The sequence below is a fragment of the Bufo bufo genome, chromosome 7 (genome assembly GCF_905171765.1).
Source record: "Bufo bufo chromosome 7, aBufBuf1.1, whole genome shotgun sequence".
NCBI lineage: Eukaryota > Metazoa > Chordata > Amphibia > Anura > Bufonidae > Bufo > Bufo bufo.
In genome coordinates this window covers 215,257,294-215,277,192 of record NC_053395.1, presented here as the reverse complement: position 1 = coordinate 215,277,192, position 19,899 = coordinate 215,257,294, and the positions used below count along the sequence as shown (strand labels likewise).

The following is a 19,899-nucleotide window of genomic DNA, read 5'->3' as shown; positions in this document are numbered from 1 at the left end:
TGTAATGCCAGTAACCAATTTGGCTACTGCATTACAGTGAGTGACAGTACTTCCCCGCACGTTTATTGGCTGCGTAGCAGCCAACAAACGTGCGGGGAGGAGACTCGAGCATCGCGCTCGAGCACACGTGGTGTTCATCCGAAAACTGCGATGTGCCGAGCATCGCCATGCTCGAGTGAAAATGGTGTTCGGCCGAGCATGCTCGCCCAACACTATTGTTTACCAGTAAATTGTTACATTGTCTGCAGGAGTAAGATCCAGCCTTTAGTTTTCCTACTGTTATGAAATATGCTGGGAGTTGTTGTTTCTCAAAAGTGGAAAGCCGTGGATTGGAGCCCCCTACTCTACAGTATTATACATCGAAGGTAACATTTACAATCAGTTTATTGCATTGAATGAAAGAACAAATATTCAGTCGCCGAAAGGAAATGGACTAGGACTTTGGAGGCATCCTTTTCTAAAAACAGTCATTTGTCTACGATCAGGCTGCTGGTAGAGATGCTGACACCGTCTTATCTATACAGATGGCGCCTAGGGCCGTCCCATGGTGTGATCCTATACAGAGCAGGCATTGTCATTTATTTCAGAGAGTGTTAGCGGTCCCTGGCACGCTGTGAGGAATGTCACTTATTAACAGTCGCAGGTTGAGAAGATGACAGATCTTGCTCCATTTAAAGACTTTTTCTTCACACAGCGTGGGGTGGCTTTCTACCTGGCGAGCAGCAGCTCGTAAATCCTCGTTTAAATAGGTTCTTCTAAGGTATGATACAAAGTGTTTTGGGGCTTTAATGCACATCGACCTGATACATGCGGCATGTTGCTATGGTGACAAAAAAATATAATGTACTCTTATGATCCGCCACTTGTCGCTGCTATTCACAACGTTCCCCACTTGTTTCGAGAACTTTGTATCTGTCGTCTGCATGGAAGGAATATCTGCAGATGACAATGAATGGCATTTATGGAGAACAAAAAATGTTTTTGAAATGTAGTCTTTTATTAAAAGTTGGAAAAGGTGAGGATAAAAATAACTTTGACTATGAACATGCATTCGTCTATAATATGTGAGCTTGTGCAGAAACTCAGACAGGGGGTAATCTGCAATAGTTTTATTTTTATTGTAATGTTATGCCCGGTTTCTGCTGTGTACTCCAGCAAATGAAGTATGGTCCCTCCCTCTTGGTAGGAGTGGGCTTGTCCTACTTCCTGCCAGGACTGGGAGTTACAATGAGACAGCGAAGAGGGAGGAAGCACATGTCTGAGCTCCTTCTTCAGGAAATCTTAACCAGTGCTCCTGTGAGATCTTCACTCCAGGGAGATTGTCAGAGTCAAGAAGACAGCTTCCAAAAAGCTTCATTATGCTTAGATAGCAGAGTGATCACCACAGCTTTACAGACTCTGCTGCAGGTGAGGGACTATGGTTCAGACACCCATCACTTAGACCTCTCCCAAAAAAGTACACATCAGGCCTGTATCATACCGTAGACACCTATATCCACAAGTGCCTGCAAGTGCCATTTAATTGCCACCTAACCAGCCACCATACCTCATCACCTGGTGACCGAAACTTCACTTTATACCTACTACTGCTGATGTACTACAGGGTATATTAAAAGAGACACTTTTATACTTTTACTTCTTCTTCAAACCACCTTTTCACTGTACCGATCCCCAGGGAGCAAGAACCTGAGGGAGTACAGTGTGACACATCATCTCATCAGGGCCACTATCACTCCCATCCTTTGCACCGACTCCTCAGGGGTTGTTGCTTCCTCTTTTCCATACTGTCTGTATGTCCCCTAATGGGTGGGAAGGAAACATTCAGAAGCAGTTCCCTTCACTCAGTGGCACCCTAGATCACCGCCTACTCTGCCTACCCCAAGTCCCACCACTGCTCAGGAGATGAGTTTTAAAGTGGGTAGAACAATATGTAGCCAGCAGGACATGGCTATGCTGTTGGGAGTGGCAGTTTTCCATCAATACTAGCAATAGTTCTGGTTAGGAAGTCATAACTTTTACATGAAGAATCTAATCCTGTCGTCACCATCCAAAATGGACACTCCTCCTACTGTTGACAACGCAATGACTGGGATATGTGTTGTTTTAGTCCTATTTAGAAATACATGAGCAGGGTCCATTTTAGGGTGTAGCAGATTGCACAGTGCCCACATTTCCATGGACAGGTCAACCATGAGCAACTTGAATTTACCATTAATCTTTTCACTGTCATAGACCACCAGAAGAAGTAATATGAATAGGCTACTAGAAATTTTACTGTGAACCCTTTTACGATCCAAGACCACCAAGTATTTTGAAATTATGAAACAGTCTATAAACTGCATGATACTGAAATGTATTTTAGCCAACTATAAAGAAAGCTCAGAAATCAGATATGCGGCTTTGTCTTCTAGGGGTCAGCTGTGTCACTGCTGATGACCGTCCTGCAGATGTCACTGAATGTCTTCGATGGGCAGGTCCTGCTCCACCCTCAGCTCAGGAGTGTAAGGTCCCCTGCAAAGAAGAGTGTGCATTTACTCCATGGACTAAATATACCTCTTGTACCCCAGACTGCAGTTCAACTAGAGTGAGGAGAAGATCCCTCGCTGGTACGTTACTACCTCCATACACCTTCTATAGTCATTAATTACAAGCTGTTAATAAAAATGTAAAACTTCATCTTATTGATCACCTCAAGTTAGTGTAGCGATTCTTCATGGCTCATATTTCATTATTTAAACTGTAGGTTTATCTTCAATTAATCTACTTAAAAAGTTAAGTCCCTGTGTACATACACTGCGTGCCGAATTATTAGGCAAATGAGTATTTTGACCACATCATCCTCTTTATGCATGTTGTCTTACTCCAAGCTGTATAGGCTCGAAAGCCTACTACCAATTAAGCATATTAGGTGATGTGCATCTCTGTAATGAGAAGGGGTGTGGTCTAATGACATTAACACCCTATATCAGGTGTGCATAATTATTAGGCAACTTCCTTTCCTTTGGCAAAATGGGTCAAAAGAAGGACTTGACAGGCTCAGAAAAGTCAAAAATAGTGAGATATCTTGCAGAGGGATGCAGCACTCTTAAAATTGCAAAGCTTCTGAAGCGTGATCATCGAACAATCAAGCGTTTCATTCAAAATAGTCAACAGGGTCGCAAGAAGCGTGTGGAAAAACCAAGGCGCAAAATAACTGCCCATGAACTGAGAAAAGTCAAGCGTGCAGCTGCCAAGATGCCACCTGCCACCAGTTTGGCCATATTTCAGACCTGCAACATCACTGGAGTGCCCAAAAGCACAAGGTGTGCAATACTCAGAGACATGGCCAAGGTAAGAAAGGCTGAAAGACGACCACCACTGAACAAGACACACAAGCTGAAACGTCAAGACTGGGCCAAGAAATATCTCAAGACTGATTTTTCTAAGGTTTTATGGACTGATGAAATGAGAGTGAGTCTTGATGGGCCAGATGGATGGGCCCGTGGCTGGATTGGTAAAGGGCAGAGAGCTCCAGTCCGACTCAGACGCCAGCAAGGTGGAGGTGGAGTACTGGTTTGGGCTGGTATCATCAAAGATGAGCTTGTGGGGCCTTTTCGGGTTGAGGATGGAGTCAAGCTCAACTCCCAGTCCTACTGCCAGTTTCTGGAAGACACCTTCTTCAAGCAGTGGTACAGGAGGAAGTCTGCATCCTTCAAGAAAAACATGATTTTCATGCAGGACAATGCTCCATCACACGCGTCCAAGTACTCCACAGCGTGGCTGGCAAGAAAGGGTATAAAAGAAGAAAATCGAATGACATGGCCTCCTTGTTCACCTGATCTGAACCCCATTGAGAACCTGTGGTCCATCATCAAATGTGAGATTTACAAGGAGGGAAAACAGTACACCTCTCTGAACAGTGTCTGGGAGGCTGTGGTTGCTGCTGCACGCAATGTTGATGGTGAACAGATCAAAACACTGACAGAATCCATGGATGGCAGGCTTTTGAGTGTCCTTGCAAAGAAAGGTGGCTATATTGGTCACTGATTTGTTTTTGTTTTGTTTTTGAATGTCAGAAATGTATATTTGTGAATGTTGAGATGTTATATTGGTTTCACTGGTAAAAATAAATAATTGAAATGGGTATATATTTGTTTTTTGTTAAGTTGCCTAATAATTATGCACAGTAATAGTCACCTGCACACACAGATATCCCCCTAAAATAGCTAAAACTAAAAACAAACTAAAAACTACTTCCAAAAATATTCAGCTTTGATATTAATGAGTTTTTGGGGTTCATTGAGAACATGGTTGTTGTTCAATAATAAAATTAATCCTCAAAAATACAACTTGCCTAATAATTCTGCACTCCCTGTATATTAACTATCTTGTACTAATGCTGAGTGCCATTGTGTATTATACTCCAGAGCAGCACTCACTATTCTGCTGGTGGAGTCACTGTGTACATACATTACTTATCCTCTACAGATCCTGAGTTATATCCTGCATTATACTCCAGAGCTGCACTCACTATTCTGCTGGTGGAGTCACTGTGTACATACATTACATCACTTATCCTTTACTAATCCTGAGTTACATCCTGTATTATACTCCAGAGCTGCACTCACTTTTCTGCTGGGGGAGTCTCTGAGTACATACATTACATTACTTATCCTGTACTGATCCGGAGTTGCATCCTGTATTATACTCCAGAGCTGCACTCACTATTCTGCTGGTGCAGTCACTGTGTACATACAGTATATAGTCAAGATCGCATGTATATACTGTATGTCATGTCACTGTATATAATGTCATTGTATAATACTGTTGAGGGGCACCTGACAATAAAATATTTTAGTCCTCCTCCCGGGAGGGCCCCTTCTAAGTTCGGGCCCCCAAGCAGCAGCTGCCCCTATAGCTACGCCCCTGGCAGATAGAACCTGTAAGCATACTTTCAGTTTTTACAGTGCCTGCTGTAAAGATACCTCTTTGAAGACACTGATCAAGCAACGGATGGTAAGAGATGTCAGTTTTGAAGCCGGAGAATTATGAATGCAGCTCTGGATTAATGTAATGTATTTACAAAATTGATGAACATATCCTAGGGAACTTCCATGTTTTGCACTATTGTGCAGATAAAATATGTTGCTACGAGGCACAGTTTTTTATATAGTAACTGCTTAAGGGTTTTACGCCTCCTCATTACCAAATATAACAGATTCCAGTCTCTCCGTACTTTACGTCCTCCTGAGATGCAGCTGCTGTGTCTTGCTGTGATGTTAATCAGGCTTAATAGATTCATTTATTGCAGGATTTGTGTTTACATCTGATGTAATTAAAGATAAATTACTTTTTTTTATTAACTATGTAGCATTAATAGCTAAAAATTAAATGATATACCTGATTTGGTTGGAAGGGCCTGATGGGAAGTCATGACAAAGAGCAAGGTAAACATGGGGAAGTGCGCCACCTACAGGTGCTGGTTCACATCACTGGACCCTCATCACAGGAGGTCTCATCACCAGGGGCGTTGCTAGGGTCTCAAAAGATCCGGGGCCCAAGCTCCAATGAATATGGCCCAGTTCTCTAAGTCATCCCCCCTCACAGCACATTTTGCTGTACTTGCCATACAGCAGCACATACCTCTCATATGCAGGGCCTCCAGGTGACGTCTCCTCCGATGTAGATCTTCTATGTCATCATCTTCTCCACTCGGTCCGTACAACTTCTCTCAGCCGCCTCGTCTCTGCAGAGTGTGACACTCAGACCTCTTAGCTTCCTCACATTTCTATCATCATCCCCCAAACTGGAGTCCCAACAGTGTTATTCTGCTGCTCGCTGTGCCCCCCAATACCCCCAGATACTATCCTGAAGAAAAATTAGTGCCCCCACAGTAATACTGCCCCCTAAAGTGCCCCTAACCGTGATAATGCTCCCTAAGAGTGCCCCCATTAGTAGAAGAGCCCTCCAGTATTAATATTACCCTCACAGAGCCCCTAGTACAAATAAGGCCCACTATTGTTCCCAAGTGGTAATTAAGCTATCTACAGACCCCTCAGTAGTAATAAGGCCCCCATAGTGCTCTTAGTAGAAATAAGGCGGATCTACAGTCAGGTCCATAAATATTGGGACATAGACACAATTCTAACATTTTTGGCTCTATACACCACCACTATGGATTTGAAATGACATGAATAAGATGTGTTTTACTGCAGACTGTCAGCTTTAATTTGAGGGTATTTACATCCAAATCAGGTGAACGGTGCAGGAATTACAGCAGTTTGCATATGTTCCTCCCACTTGTTAAGAAACCAAAAGTAATGGGACAATTGACTTCTCAGCTGTTCCATGGCCAGGTGTGTGTTATTCCCTCATTATCCCAATTACAATGAGCAGATAAAAGGTCCAGAGGTCATTTCCAGTTTGCTATTTGCATTTGGAATCTGTTGCTGTCAACTCTCAAGATGAGATCCAAAGAGCTGTCACTATCAGTGAAGCAAGCCATCATTAGGCTGAAAAAACACAACAAACCCATCAGAGAGATAGCAAAAACATTAGGCGTGGCCAAAACAACTGTTTGGAACATTCTTAAAAAGAAGGAACGCACCGGTGAGCTCAGCAACACCAAAAGATCCGCAAGACCATGGAAAACAACTGTGGTGGATGACCGAAGAATTCTTTCCCTGGTGAAGAAAACACCCTTCACAACAGTTGGCCAGATCAAGAACACTCTCCAGGAGGTAGGTGTATGTGTGTCAAAGTCAACAATCAAGAGAAGACTTCACCAGAGTGAATACAGAGGGTTCACCACAAGATGGAAACCATTGGTGAGCCTCAAAAACAGGAAGGGTAGATTAGAGTTTGCCAAAATACATCTAAAAAAGCCTTCACAGTTCTGGAACAACATCCTATGGACAGATGAGACCAAGATCAACTTGTACCAGAGTGATGGGAAGAGAAGAGTATGGAGAAGGAAAGGAACTGCTCATGATCCTAAGCATACCACCTCATCAGTGAAGCATGGTGGTGGTAGTGTCATGGCGTGGGCATGTATGGCTGCCAATGGAACTGCTTCTCTTGTATTTATTGATGATGTGACTGCTGACAGAAGCAGCAGGATGAATTCTGAAGTGTTTCGGGCAATATTATCTGCTCATATTCAGCCAAATGCTTCAGAACTCATTGGACGGCACTTCACAGTGCAGCTGGACAATGACCCAAAGCAAACTGCAAAAGCAACCAAAGAGTTTTTTAAGGGAAAGAAGTGGAATGTTATGCAATGGCCAAGTCAATCACCGGACCTGAATCCGATTGAGCATGCATTTCACTTTCTGAAGACAAAACTGAAGGGAAAATGCCCCAAGAACAAGCAGGAACTGAAGACCGTTGCAGTAGAGGCCTGGCAGAGCATCACCAGGGATGAAACCCAGCGTCTGGTGATGTCTATGCGTTCCAGACTTCAGGCTGTAATTGACTGCAAAGGATTTGCAACCAAGTATTCAAAAGTGAAAGTTTGATTTATGATTATTATTCTGTCCCATTACTTTTGGCCCCTTAACAAGTGGGAGGCACAAACTGTTGAAATTCCTACACCGTTCACCTGATTTGGATGTAAATACCCTCAAATTAAAGCTGACAGTCTGCAGTTAAAGCACATCTTGTCCGTTTCATTTCAAATCCATTGTGGTGGTGCATAGAGCCAAAAATGTTAGAATTGTGTTGATGTCCCAATATTTATGGACCTGACTGTATAAGTCCCTCCTATAGAGCCCCAAGTAGTAATAAGAATGCTTAATGTCTCCTGCATTTGCAATGCCCCTGTTGTTATATTCCCACCTCCACCATACAGTCCCATGTAAATAACATCACACCATCTCTCCTGCCCCCTCCAAAATACAGTCCTATGTAAATAACATCACTCCCTTCACCCCCCAACATAGTCCCATGTAAATAACACTATTTCCCTCCCTCCGCCATACAGTCCCATGTAAATAACATTACACCATCTCTCCAGCCCCCTCCAATATACAGTCCCATGTAAATAACATCCCTCTCTATCTATAGCCCCCTCCAAAATACAGTTCCATATAAATAACATCACCTCCTCCCCAGCCGCCTTCAACATACATTTCCAAGTGAATAATATCACCCCCTCCCCAGACGCCTACAACATCACCCCCTCAACATTCAGTCCCATGTAAATAACATCATTCCACCCACCAGCCACCTTCAACATACAGTCCCACGTAAATAACATCACCCCCTGAACATTCAGTCCCATGCAAATAACATCACTCCCTCCCTCAGACCCCTGTAACATTCAGTCCCATGTAAATAACATCACTCCCTCCCACTGCCGCCATCAACATACAGTCCCAGGTAAATAACCTCATTGCTTCCCCCAACCCCCTCTGACATACAGTCCCATGTAAATAACATCCCCCTGCTCCAGCCCCCTCCAACATACAGTCCCATGTAAATAACATGACCCCCTCCCCAGCCATCTCCAACACACAGTTCCATGTAAATAACTTTCCTCCCTTCAGCCCTAACATACAGTCCCAGTTAAATAACCACAACTCCCAGCATTGCTCTGCCTCTCCCTTCACTCCCCTGATGTAGCAGACATCACCTCAGCTTCTTCCCCTCTTCACTGCCGCCCTCCCCTGCACTGGTCAATGATGGTGACATCATCACAGGTCCTTCTCAATCACTGACTGTTTTACTGGTCACATGACAGTGATGTCACCACAGGTCCTTCAGCTCTTCCACCTCATTAGATTCAATTGTATTGCTGTCCTGTGGATGGCAATACAGTTGTATCTAGCAGGCAGGCAGGCAGGACATTCGGGGCCTGGGACAAAACATCAGGGGCCCAGGTCCCGAATGTTTTAACCTAGCAACGCCCCTGCTCATCACCTTACCTACAGTGCCTTTTTTTTATGTTACACCCACAAACTTAAGTGTATATTATTGAGATTTTATCTGATAGACCAACACAAAATAGCAAGTATGTGTGAAGTGAAAATAAAATGATACATGGTTTTCAACATTTTTTATAAATAAAAGTCTGGAAAGTGTAGTATGCATTTGTATTCAGCCCCCCTGAGTCAATACTTTCACTACAATTACACATGCAAGTCTTTGGGGGTATGTCTCAACCAGCTTTGCACATCTACAGTAGAGGCTGAAATTATTTCCCATTCTTCTTTGCAAAAAAGCTTGCACTCAGTCAGATTGGATGGAGAGCGACTGTGAAGAGCAATTTTCAAGTCTCGCCTCGGGTTCTCAATGGGATTTAGGTCTGGACTGTGACTCGGCCATTCTAATACATGAAGATGCTTTGATCTAAACCATTCCATTGTAGCTCTGTCTATATTTTAGGGTCATTGTCCTGCTGGAAGGAGAACCTCTGCCCTAGTCTCAAGTCATTTGCCACCTCTACCAGGTTTTCCTCCAGAATTGCCCTGAATTTAGCTCCATCCATCTTCCCATTAACTCTGACCACCTTTCCTGTAGCTGCTAAAGAAAAATCTCCCAACAACACGATGCTGCCACCACCCTGTTTCATGGTGCGAATGGTGTGTTCAGGGTGATGTGCAGTGTTAGTTTTTCACCACACATAGCTTTTTACATTTTGGCCAAAATGTTCAACTTTGGTCTTATCTGACCAGAGCACCTTCTTCCACATGTTTGCTGTGTCCCCTACCTGGCATGTGGTAAACTGCAAACAGGACAGAGCTTGATTTCAAAAATGTCTTTCTTCTTGCCACTCTTCCATAAAGGACAGATTTGTGGAGTGCACAATTAATAGTTGTCCTATGGACAGATACTCCCACCTGAGCTGTGGATCTCTGCAGCTCCTCCAGAGTGACCATGGCACTCCTGGCTGCTTCTCCTTGCCTGGGCTGTCAGTTTAGGTGGACGGCCATGTCTTGGTTGGTTTGCATGTGCCATACTCCTTCTATTTTCAGATGATAGATTAAACAGTGCTCCGTGAGATGTTCAGAGCTTGGGATATTTGTTGATAATTATAGTTAAGCGAAGCGAGCTTAGGATGCTTAATTCTAAGTCGCCTTCATTCAAAACTTTTGAATAATACTGTACAGAGATTCGTCCAAGGTACTATTCGAAACCGAAGCCGAGTTCAGTTTCAAGTTTTAAAGTGGTTTTCCATTTTAAAAATCAACTACAGAAGTTATTCAACGAAATCACGCACGACTTTGTGAATAACTTACTTCGGCTCATCGTAGCCCATACATTCTAGTACTGTACAGAGACAAATCTCCGTACAGTATTATACCAAAGTTTTGAACAAAGTGATTTCAGATTAAGCATCCGAAGCTTGCTTTGCTCAACTCTATTGATAACCTAACCCTACTTTACACTTCTCCACAACTTTATCCATGTCCTGTCTGCTGTGTTCCCTGGTTTTCATGATGCTGTTTGATCACTAATGTTCTCTAGAGAGAACAGCCGGAATTATACTGAAATAAATAACACACAAGTAGACTTGATTTACTAAGTAGGTGACTTCTGAAGGCAATTGGTCACACTGGATTTTATTTAGGATTATCAGAGTACAGGGGGCTGAATAGACATATGCGCCACACTTTTCAGATATAATTTTATAAAAATTTTGAAAGCCACGTATCACTTTATTTTTACTTCACACATACTTGCTACTTTGTGTTGGTCTATCACATAAAATCTCAATAATATACATTTATGTTTGGGGTTGTAACGTAAAAATGGGGAAATGTTCAGGGGGTATGAATACCATTCCAAGACAGTGTACATTTGGCAAGTCATTCCTGCCATTTTCTCCCTCTCTTGGAATTATTAGTTATGTAGCAGGAAATTCTGCACTCTTCCTATTGCCAACATAAGATGAGAACAAGTTTACCAAGAGCCTCTGATGTCTATATTCCCATACAATATAGAGATTATGCACCCAGTGATGTCACAGTACAGAGATAATCAACACAGTGATGTCACAGTACAGAGATAATGAACAAAGTGATGTAACAGTACAGGGATAATAAACACAGTGATGTCACAGTACAGGGGTAATAAACACAGTGATGTCACAGTACAGAGATAATAATCACAGTGATGTCACAGTATAGGGATAATATACACAGTGATGTCACAGTACAGGGATAATAAACACAGTGATGTCACAGTACAGGGATAATATACACAGTGATGTCACAGTACAGAGATAATAAACACAGTGATGTCACAGTACAGGGATAAACACAGTGATGTCACAGTACAGGGATAATAAACACAGTGATGTCACAGTACAGAGATAATAAACACAGTGATGTCACAGTACAGGGATAATAAACACAGTCATGTCACAGTACAGGGATAATAAACACAGTTATGTCACAGTACAGGGATAATATACACAGTGATGTCACAGTACAGGGATAATAATTACAGTGATGTCACAGTACAGGGATAATAAACTGTGATGTCACAGTACAGGGATAATATACACAGTTATGTCACAGTACAGGGATAATATACACAGTGATGTCACAGTACAGGGATAATAAACACAGTTATGTCACAGTACAGGGATAATATACACAGTGATGTCACAGTACAGGGATAATAATTACAGTGATGTCACAGTACAGAGATAATAAACACAGTGATGTCACAGTACAGGGATAATAAACACAGTGATGTCACAGTACAGGGATAATAAACACAGTTATGTCACAGTACAGGGATAATATACACAGTGATGTCACAGTACAGGGATAATAATTACAGTGATGTCACAGTACAGAGATAATAAACACAGTGATGTCACAGTACAGGGGTAATAAACACAGTGATGTCACAGTACAGGGGTAATAAACACAGTGATGTCACAGTAGAGGGATAATAAACACAGTGATGTCACAGTGCAGGGGTAATAAACACAGTGATGTCACAGTACAGGGGTAATAAACACAGTGATGTCACAGTAGAGGGATAATAAACACAGTGATGTCACAGTACAGGGATAATATACACAGTGATGTCACAGTAGAGGGAGAATAAACACAGTGATGTCACAGTACAGGGATAATAAACACAGTGATGTCACAGTACAGGGATAATAAACACAGTGATGTCACAGTACAGGGATAATAAACACAGTGATGTCACAGTACAGGGATAATAAACACAGTGATGTCACAGTACAGGGATAATAATTACAGTGATGTCACAGTACAGGGGTAATAAACACAGTGATGTCACAGTACAGGGGTAATAAACACAGTGATGTCACAGTACAGGGATAATAAACACAGTGATGTCACAGTAGAGGGATAATAAACACAGTGATGTCACAGTACAGGGATAATATACACAGTGATGTCACAGTACAGGGATAATAATTACAGTGATGTCACAGTACAGGGATAATAATTACAGTGATGTCACAGTACAGGGATACTGCACACACTGATCTCTCAGTATAGGGGGATGTCACAGTACAGGGATAATAAACACAGCGATGTCACAGTACAGGGATAATAAACACAATGATGTCACAGTACAGGGATAATAAACACAGTGATGTCACAGTACAGGGATAATATACACAGTGATGTCACAGTAGAGGGAGAATAAACACAGTGATGTCACAGTACAGGGATAATAAACACAGTGATGTCACAGTACAGGGATAATAAACACAGTGATGTCACAGTACAGGGATAATAAACACAGTGATGTCACAGTACAGGGATAATAAACACAGTGATGTCACAGTACAGGGATAATAAACACAGTGATGTCACAGTACAGGGATAACAAACACAGTGATGTCACAGTACAGGGATAATAATTACAGTGATGTCACAGTACAGGGATAACATAGACTTATAGGATAGCTACATTACATATAGTAGCATTAGAGGTTCAGCTTTCTTTTTGAAAAGAGAGCTAATTTGCATACTTTATTCTCAGTGGAGCATATAAGACTTCTTATGCCTACTAGGCGTTCTCCACCAGGAGAAATACATGGATAATGCACACAGTGATGTCACAGTGCAATGATAATGTACCCCATTCTATCAGCATAGAAATAATTCATATAAAAAGGTCACCATACACACAATGAAATCCCATAGAATAGAGCCACATTCAATTCTCTACATCTCCTTCCATCATCCATAGTTATCACAAATTGCACCTAACCTTTGTATTGAGATGACACCCCCACCGTTTTTGGGCCCCATAGCAGCTGCTATGCCTGCTACCTTAATAGTTACACCCGGCTTGTTTCCAGTTGGACTGGGATTCCTTGGGTCCACCAAACAAAATTGTTTTCGGGGCCCAAACGCTATATCATCAATAAAGCCTAATAGGTTTTAAATTAAAGAAATACAGTCTAGGGGCAAGTAATTGTACCCAAAAGCAGCTCCAAATGGGATTTTCCTCCTTGCTCTTTGGGTTCTACTATAGCTTCAGAGACTGGGCCCACCGGGGGATACTCTGGTACTCTGGTGGGTCAGTCTGACCCTGCTTGTTCCGTATAGCTCACTAATAGATATCAGGATGTCAGCTTTATCTATGGATTTGCCTTTCCAATACTTTGGTCCCGAAAAGAACAAATAATTATCTGAGGAAAAGCTTTAGGACTTTCCAAACAAGGTTATGGGATTTTGTCTCGGGGTCACATAGGACAAATACTGAGAAGTGGGGTTGCCCTTGTCGAGTATGTGCTCTACTTGTAGGCAGGTGTAGCATTAGGTGCTTTAGGGTCCATTCACACGTCCATATGAATGGTCCGGATCAGTTCCACAATTATGCGGAACGGGTGCAGACCCATTCATTTTCAATGGGGACGGAACGGATGCGGACAGCACACTATGTGCTCTCCGCATCCACATTTCCGGATCCGCAATTCCATTCCTGAAAAAAATAGAACATGTCCTATTCTTGTCCGCAATTGGCGACAAGAAAAGGCATTTTCTATGTGAGTACTGACGAATTGCGGAACGCACATTGCCGGTGTCCGTGTTTTGCGAATCCGCAAAACACTTAGGGACGTGTGAATGAACCCTTATAGGGTAAGATTCATCAGTCCCAGGTTCCAGGTCCCACGCGTGGCTGACACTCCATTCTTTTCTATTGGACTGCCAGAAACAGCCGAGCAAGCGCTTGGCTATTTTCGGAACTCCCATAGAAATGAATGGAGGGCGGGCACGCATGCATGGCTGCTCTCCGCACACAACAGATGTCTCATTCTCGAGATAGGTCTGGGTCCCAATCTAGCATTGGTGACATATCTTTGCGATATGCCACCAGTCTCCCAGATGAGACAACCCCATTACGTTTTATCATGAGGTTCTCTGTACTGTGAGGACAATAATATCCTGTGACTGAGAGGACCTGTGGTAGCCTCGCTAATAGAACCTGCTACAATTTCTATCAGGTACAAGCAGAATAACCCCAGAATAACACTAGACCCCCACAGAAGTTTGTATTCTGGCTCCATGCAACACAAAGGTACTACCAAGCCCAATACTAATTTAATTAAAAACGGTGCACTACAGGAAAGTGATTGCACTGACCACACAGATCTAGATTCTGTGACCCAGCAGGACCCACCGCAGCTCCATAACCTTTTCTAGATGACCTTATGATAAGTTTGTTTCAACTGGAGTTCATTACAAGACTCGATGAATCCATATTTCAGACTTCATTAGACGATCTAGCAGGCGTATAAAATCAAATTCATCAGAACAAACAGCATAAAACATCAATAAAAACATAAAAAGCGTACTCCGACTGTTTCACCTTCATGGGCTTTAAACCTTCAAAAAGAATTGTGTACAGAAAATCTCAGCTCCACATTAAATCTCATTTATTGCCTTTGGTGTAAAATACAGCAGGGACACCAGCAAATTGTGAATAATGCTGGAAATGTTTATTGAACACAAAGGCAGAGTAATTGTTTTACACGGGGCATGTAATTGAGGGACATAAAGAGCCTATATAACCTTCGTATTAGGAAAGCGGCACAATTGCGTTCAATGCCCGCTCTCTGATCTACGGCCGGTCTTTCCACTCTTTCATGATTAACCGTTCTGGAGCCTTGTTCATTCCAATAAGCAATTTTGTTCTGTTTCATTCGCTGTTATTCTTATTCGCTGATACAATGTATCACTGCTCAGATCCATGTCCAAATCATCAAGAAGGACTGTGACTCTGGTTGGTACTATGAAGGGGACATTGTAGTTGGTACTATGAATGGGGCATCGTGGCTGTCACTGTCATGAGGACACTATGTTCACTGTTTAATTACTATTGCTGGCAATTATGGAGCAGCCCTCCATTTGGCGCCTCAAGGAACAATTAAAATGTTTTCACAAATGCCCTTAAAGGGGTTGTCCAGTTTCGACAAGTTTTATCTAAATTAAATAGGTTTTCTGACTCTTCTCTATTAATGACCTATCCTCAGGATAGGTCACCAATATCTTATCGATGGGCTTCCAACTTCCAGCACTTCTGATAATCAACTGTTTGAAGAGGCGGCAGCGCTCCTCTTCCTAGGCCAGTGACGAGATGTTCTTCAGTCACATTGCCTAGTTGCAGCCAGGGATGGATTGTGAACTTAATGTGGCCCTGGAAAAAAGTCTAAAAGTGGCCCCACGTTGTAAGCGGGTCCAAATTAATAGAAAGAGGGGCAGCAGAATTAGCAGGGTGAGCAATACCGTCCCATCAGAACCATATACCACAGTGCAACACAATATATGCCCCAAAATCTGCCCCTTTTGTGGTGTCCTTCAATATATGCCATTTTCTGTCCTCTTCCACCAGTTGTCTCTGATTAAGATATGGAGCAGAGGGCTAGGGGTTGAGGTTTGGCCACAGCAGTCAAATTCAGGAGGGCATGTACAGTCGCTGGCCAGATATGTGTACCTGATTTTCACAGCTTTAATTACCGCTGAGAGCTCATTATGTACCCAGTCAGCGGCAGAGAGGAGGGCTTGGGTGGCCTCCTGGGCATCGGTCCACTAAGAAATTTCCCTGTAAGGTCTATGGCCAATCTGCCCCTGGCTGCAGCTCAGTCCTAATCCAGTTAACATGACTGAGGTGCCAAACCAAGGACAGCTGCTATACAATGGATGGTGTCTCGCTTAGTATGCTGTGAGGCTCACTGGAGCACCTCTTTAAAAAGCTGATCGGCAAAGGGGCTGGGAGTTGGACCCCAACCAATCACATATTGATCACCTATCCTGAAAATGGGTCATTAACATGGAATACTTGGAAATCTGCCTTAATAAAGGGCGGTCCACTGTTCAAGAACCTCCTCTTCTGTCCAGAGTCGAGAGGGATTACAAAGAGCCTCTCTGGCTCTGGAGGACCTGTCCTTTCCCGCATTACACAGACAACCCTTTGATTTAAATGGACACTGTGTAATGCTTAATTTCTCCTGTGGTGGCGCTTCAGGGAAATTGAACACTTACTGCCAAGCCTTATCATAAAGGATAGTTGATCGCTAGCATAGGGACACTTTGTACTCCAGCTTATTGCGAAAAGATCCTTCAAATAAGTACGACCTGTCCAAAGAAGAGTTCTTTGGGTTTGTAGGATTGACGTAAGCTATACAATGTAACATTTTCTGTATTTTACATAGCTAGAGTTAAAGTTCTTCTTGGTTCCTTGAAGTGCTCTTCACCCTAACCTTCAAGACTATTCTGTAAACAAAATCTATGACTTGTTTTCGATGAGGAATATGATCTAGTGCCTTCAACATTTGCCTGAGAAGATGAATGCTTCTGTATTTAGCTGAGTTTCCTTATACTTGTAGATTTTTTCAAATTTCAATAATACTGTTCCGTTCTGGTTACAGGGAGAAGCAAGAAGCGGGACAGATGTCAGAACGCAGAGGCTTATCCGTTAGTGGAGACAGAGCTGTGCGCCTGTGAAGTATATAAATCTCAGCCGTGTGGAAATTGGTCGGACTGCATAATACAAGATGCAAGAAATGAGATGCAGCTGGGAGCGAGAACTCGGGGAATCATGAAAGGCTGCGGTGGAGGCATCCGACTCCGAGCCATCGCTTGTTATGATTTAACTGGCAGAATAGTTGAGCCCACTCTCTGTAGTCATACTGGTGAGAAGAAACACAAAATTATTTTTAGAGCTGCCATTTCTCATTGAATTTTAATTGTGAAGGCGGAGAAGGGATTTGTATTCGTGTAGGTTCAGTGTTTAACAAGTAGAGTTATTATCTTACATTTACATGATCCCTGCCTCACAGAGAGGAGGTCCTCTACTTACCACCCTGGATGGGGGGATATGTAAAGAAATAGTCTCAATGTAACTATTCAAGTCTTCTGGAAACCTAACTATAAATCCTTGTCCATGTGAGGTAGTGTTAGAGCAGTTATAGTCTTGCACATACCAGGGAGTATTATGGTAGTTATATTCTTAACCAAATCTCTTTTTTTTGAGAATGCAAATAGTTAAATAACGTTATAGCATGACAAACGCCATACGCAGATGGCATCAAACAAATGCAATCAAATACACTGGTACTTAAACTTATGAGGGGGGTTAACACAAACGAACAGACGAGACTAACATACATGAAGAAGAAAACACACATGAAAAGAAAAGAGGGGGGGGGGGGATAGCTACAATAGTGGTGGGGTCGCTCAGTACATGGTGGGATCGCTCAGTTTGCCGGGTGGTGGTAGGCCTTCCAGGGACTCCATGTGTCTAGGAAATGAGGGCGAGTGTGAGATTCCCAGTGAGCCAATTCCTCAAAACGGCATATCTGGTCAACTTTCTTTTGCCACATCAGTAGCGTGGGCGCAGAATCATTCTTCCACAGGACAGGAATCACAGGCGGGCAGCGGTAAGAAGCAAAGTTGGTAAATTGTTCTTAGAAGAGGTTAGGGACATATTGGGACACCAGAGCAGGACCAGTTGTGCGTCTAGACTTATAGGAGAGCCGCAGATTCAATTGAGTAGGCTCTCAATCTGTTTCCAGAAGGGACGGATTAGACTACAGGACCACCATATGTGAGATAGGGACCCCTTCTCTGTTCCACACCGCCAGCACTGGTCAGGGATCTCGTGGTTAAGGTTATGTAGGAATTCGGGCGTTTTGTACCAACGCGTCAGTAACTTGAAGGAATTCTCCTGTATTTTGATACAGCGACTGAATCCATGAGAATTAGCAAGAATAAATGCTTTTTCAGGATCCGAAAAGCGGAACGAAAGTTCCTTCTCCCAGGCGGCTATAAAGGATAGTACTGGAGGTGTGGAAGAAAGTAACTCCTTGTAAAGAGTCGACAGGGGCTTCCTCGGGGAGATCGGTCTATCTAGTTTCTTTTCCAGCCAGGTGGGTTCTTTGTTGCAAAGAGGAGGAAGTTTTAAAATTGCAATATCTTTGCGGAAGTCAGCAAGAGCCAGGAAGGATTGTTTTTGAACCTCGGGTAAAGCCTGAATTGTGTCCCATGCCAAGTCCCCAGCCGTAGACACAATCTCTTGTAGGGTGCGGTCAGACAACCTATACCAAACACCTGAGGGGGCAGAGGTTTCAGGGTGCACAAAATTTTGTAAGAGGTGCAGAGGGAGGTGGGGGCTTGGGAATCTAAGATCTTTAGATTTGTAGAGTTTAGCCCATTCAACGAGCATGCCTTTCCAAATGGGAGAGACAAAGGAGTGTGAGGGCGAGCAGCTACGAACCCCCCATAGGATGAGTTTATCCTTATATGTGATAAGGTCACATTCCAGGGCCGTGCATAAGTTCGGGGAGCCTCGGAAAAAGGAGAGAGAAGCACCTATTCAGGTGCGTAGCAACATAATATAGGTGGACATCGGGTAGGCCGAAGCCCCCAAACCTCTTTTCCCTCATCAATGTGGAGTAAGCTATCCTAGATGGTTTGTTCGCCCAAAGAAAAAGGGAGAACCTCCGACGTAGTTCTGGGGATGATGAAAGTCTTAAGATAGTTCTTCCTGCCTATCCAAGAGATGAAGGGAAGTTTAACCGACTGTAAGTGAGACTTAATAGAGTTAAGCATAGGGGTGTAGTTAAGGCTGAAAAGGGTTTTCAGGTTGGCAGAAATGTGGATCCCCAAAAATGTGATATCACAGGTGGCCCATGCGAAGGGGGTGGAGCGTTTAAGCGACGCTACAAGAGCAGGTTTACAGGTGACATTCAAGGCAAGGGATTTGCTATAGCTGATCTTAAAATTGGCTAGAGATGAAAAAATAGCCAGCAGCACTCCAGGATATCAAAAAGCAAACGGTGGTTTATTAGACCCAAAGTCAAGCGACGTATCAACAGCTTGTTGCTGTCTTTATCAAGCATCATGCTTGATAAAGACAGCAACAAGCTGTTGATACGTCGCTTGACTTTGGGTCTAATAAACCACCGTTTGCTTTTTGATATCCTGGATTGCTGCTGGCTATTTTTTCATCTCTAGCTCATTGGACCTAGGTGCTGGTCCTCACCAGCCTGACGTGCACCCCGTGTTCACACAGTGTGCTGCTTCCTCATTTTCTCAAGGTTGATCTTAAAATTGTAGATCCAACCAAATTCCTCAAATATATAGTGTAGCCGGGGGAAGGATTTCTCAGGGTTAGTGGTCATAATAAGGAGGTCGTCTGCAAACGCAGCTGTGAGGTGCGTGTGGGAGGCCCACCGAAGACCTTCAATATCGGGATCTTGCCTGATTTTGCACAGGAGAGTTTCCATGACTATCACGAAGAGGGAGGGGGAGAGAGGACAACCTTGTCTAGTGCCATTAGTAATGGCAAAGGCAGGCGAGAGAGTGCCGTTGACTTTGACCCTGGCAGAGGGGGCTGAGTACAGAGAGAGAATAGCCGAGATAAGTTGATCAGGAAAGCCAAACTTCGAGAAAGCCAGGGACATATACTGCCAGC

The 19,899-nt window shown here is 43.2% G+C and overlaps 1 protein-coding gene across 1 annotated transcript in view; it reads left to right on the top strand.

The window, feature by feature from the left end:
- The window catches only part of THSD7B (thrombospondin type 1 domain containing 7B), a 594,761-nt gene that overhangs the window by 389,467 nt on the left and 185,395 nt on the right, over positions 1-19,899 (top strand). The window contains 2 exon segments of the mRNA XM_040440450.1: positions 2,412-2,606; positions 16,853-17,116. Of these exon segments, the coding sequence (XP_040296384.1) occupies positions 2,412-2,606; positions 16,853-17,116 (459 nt within the window).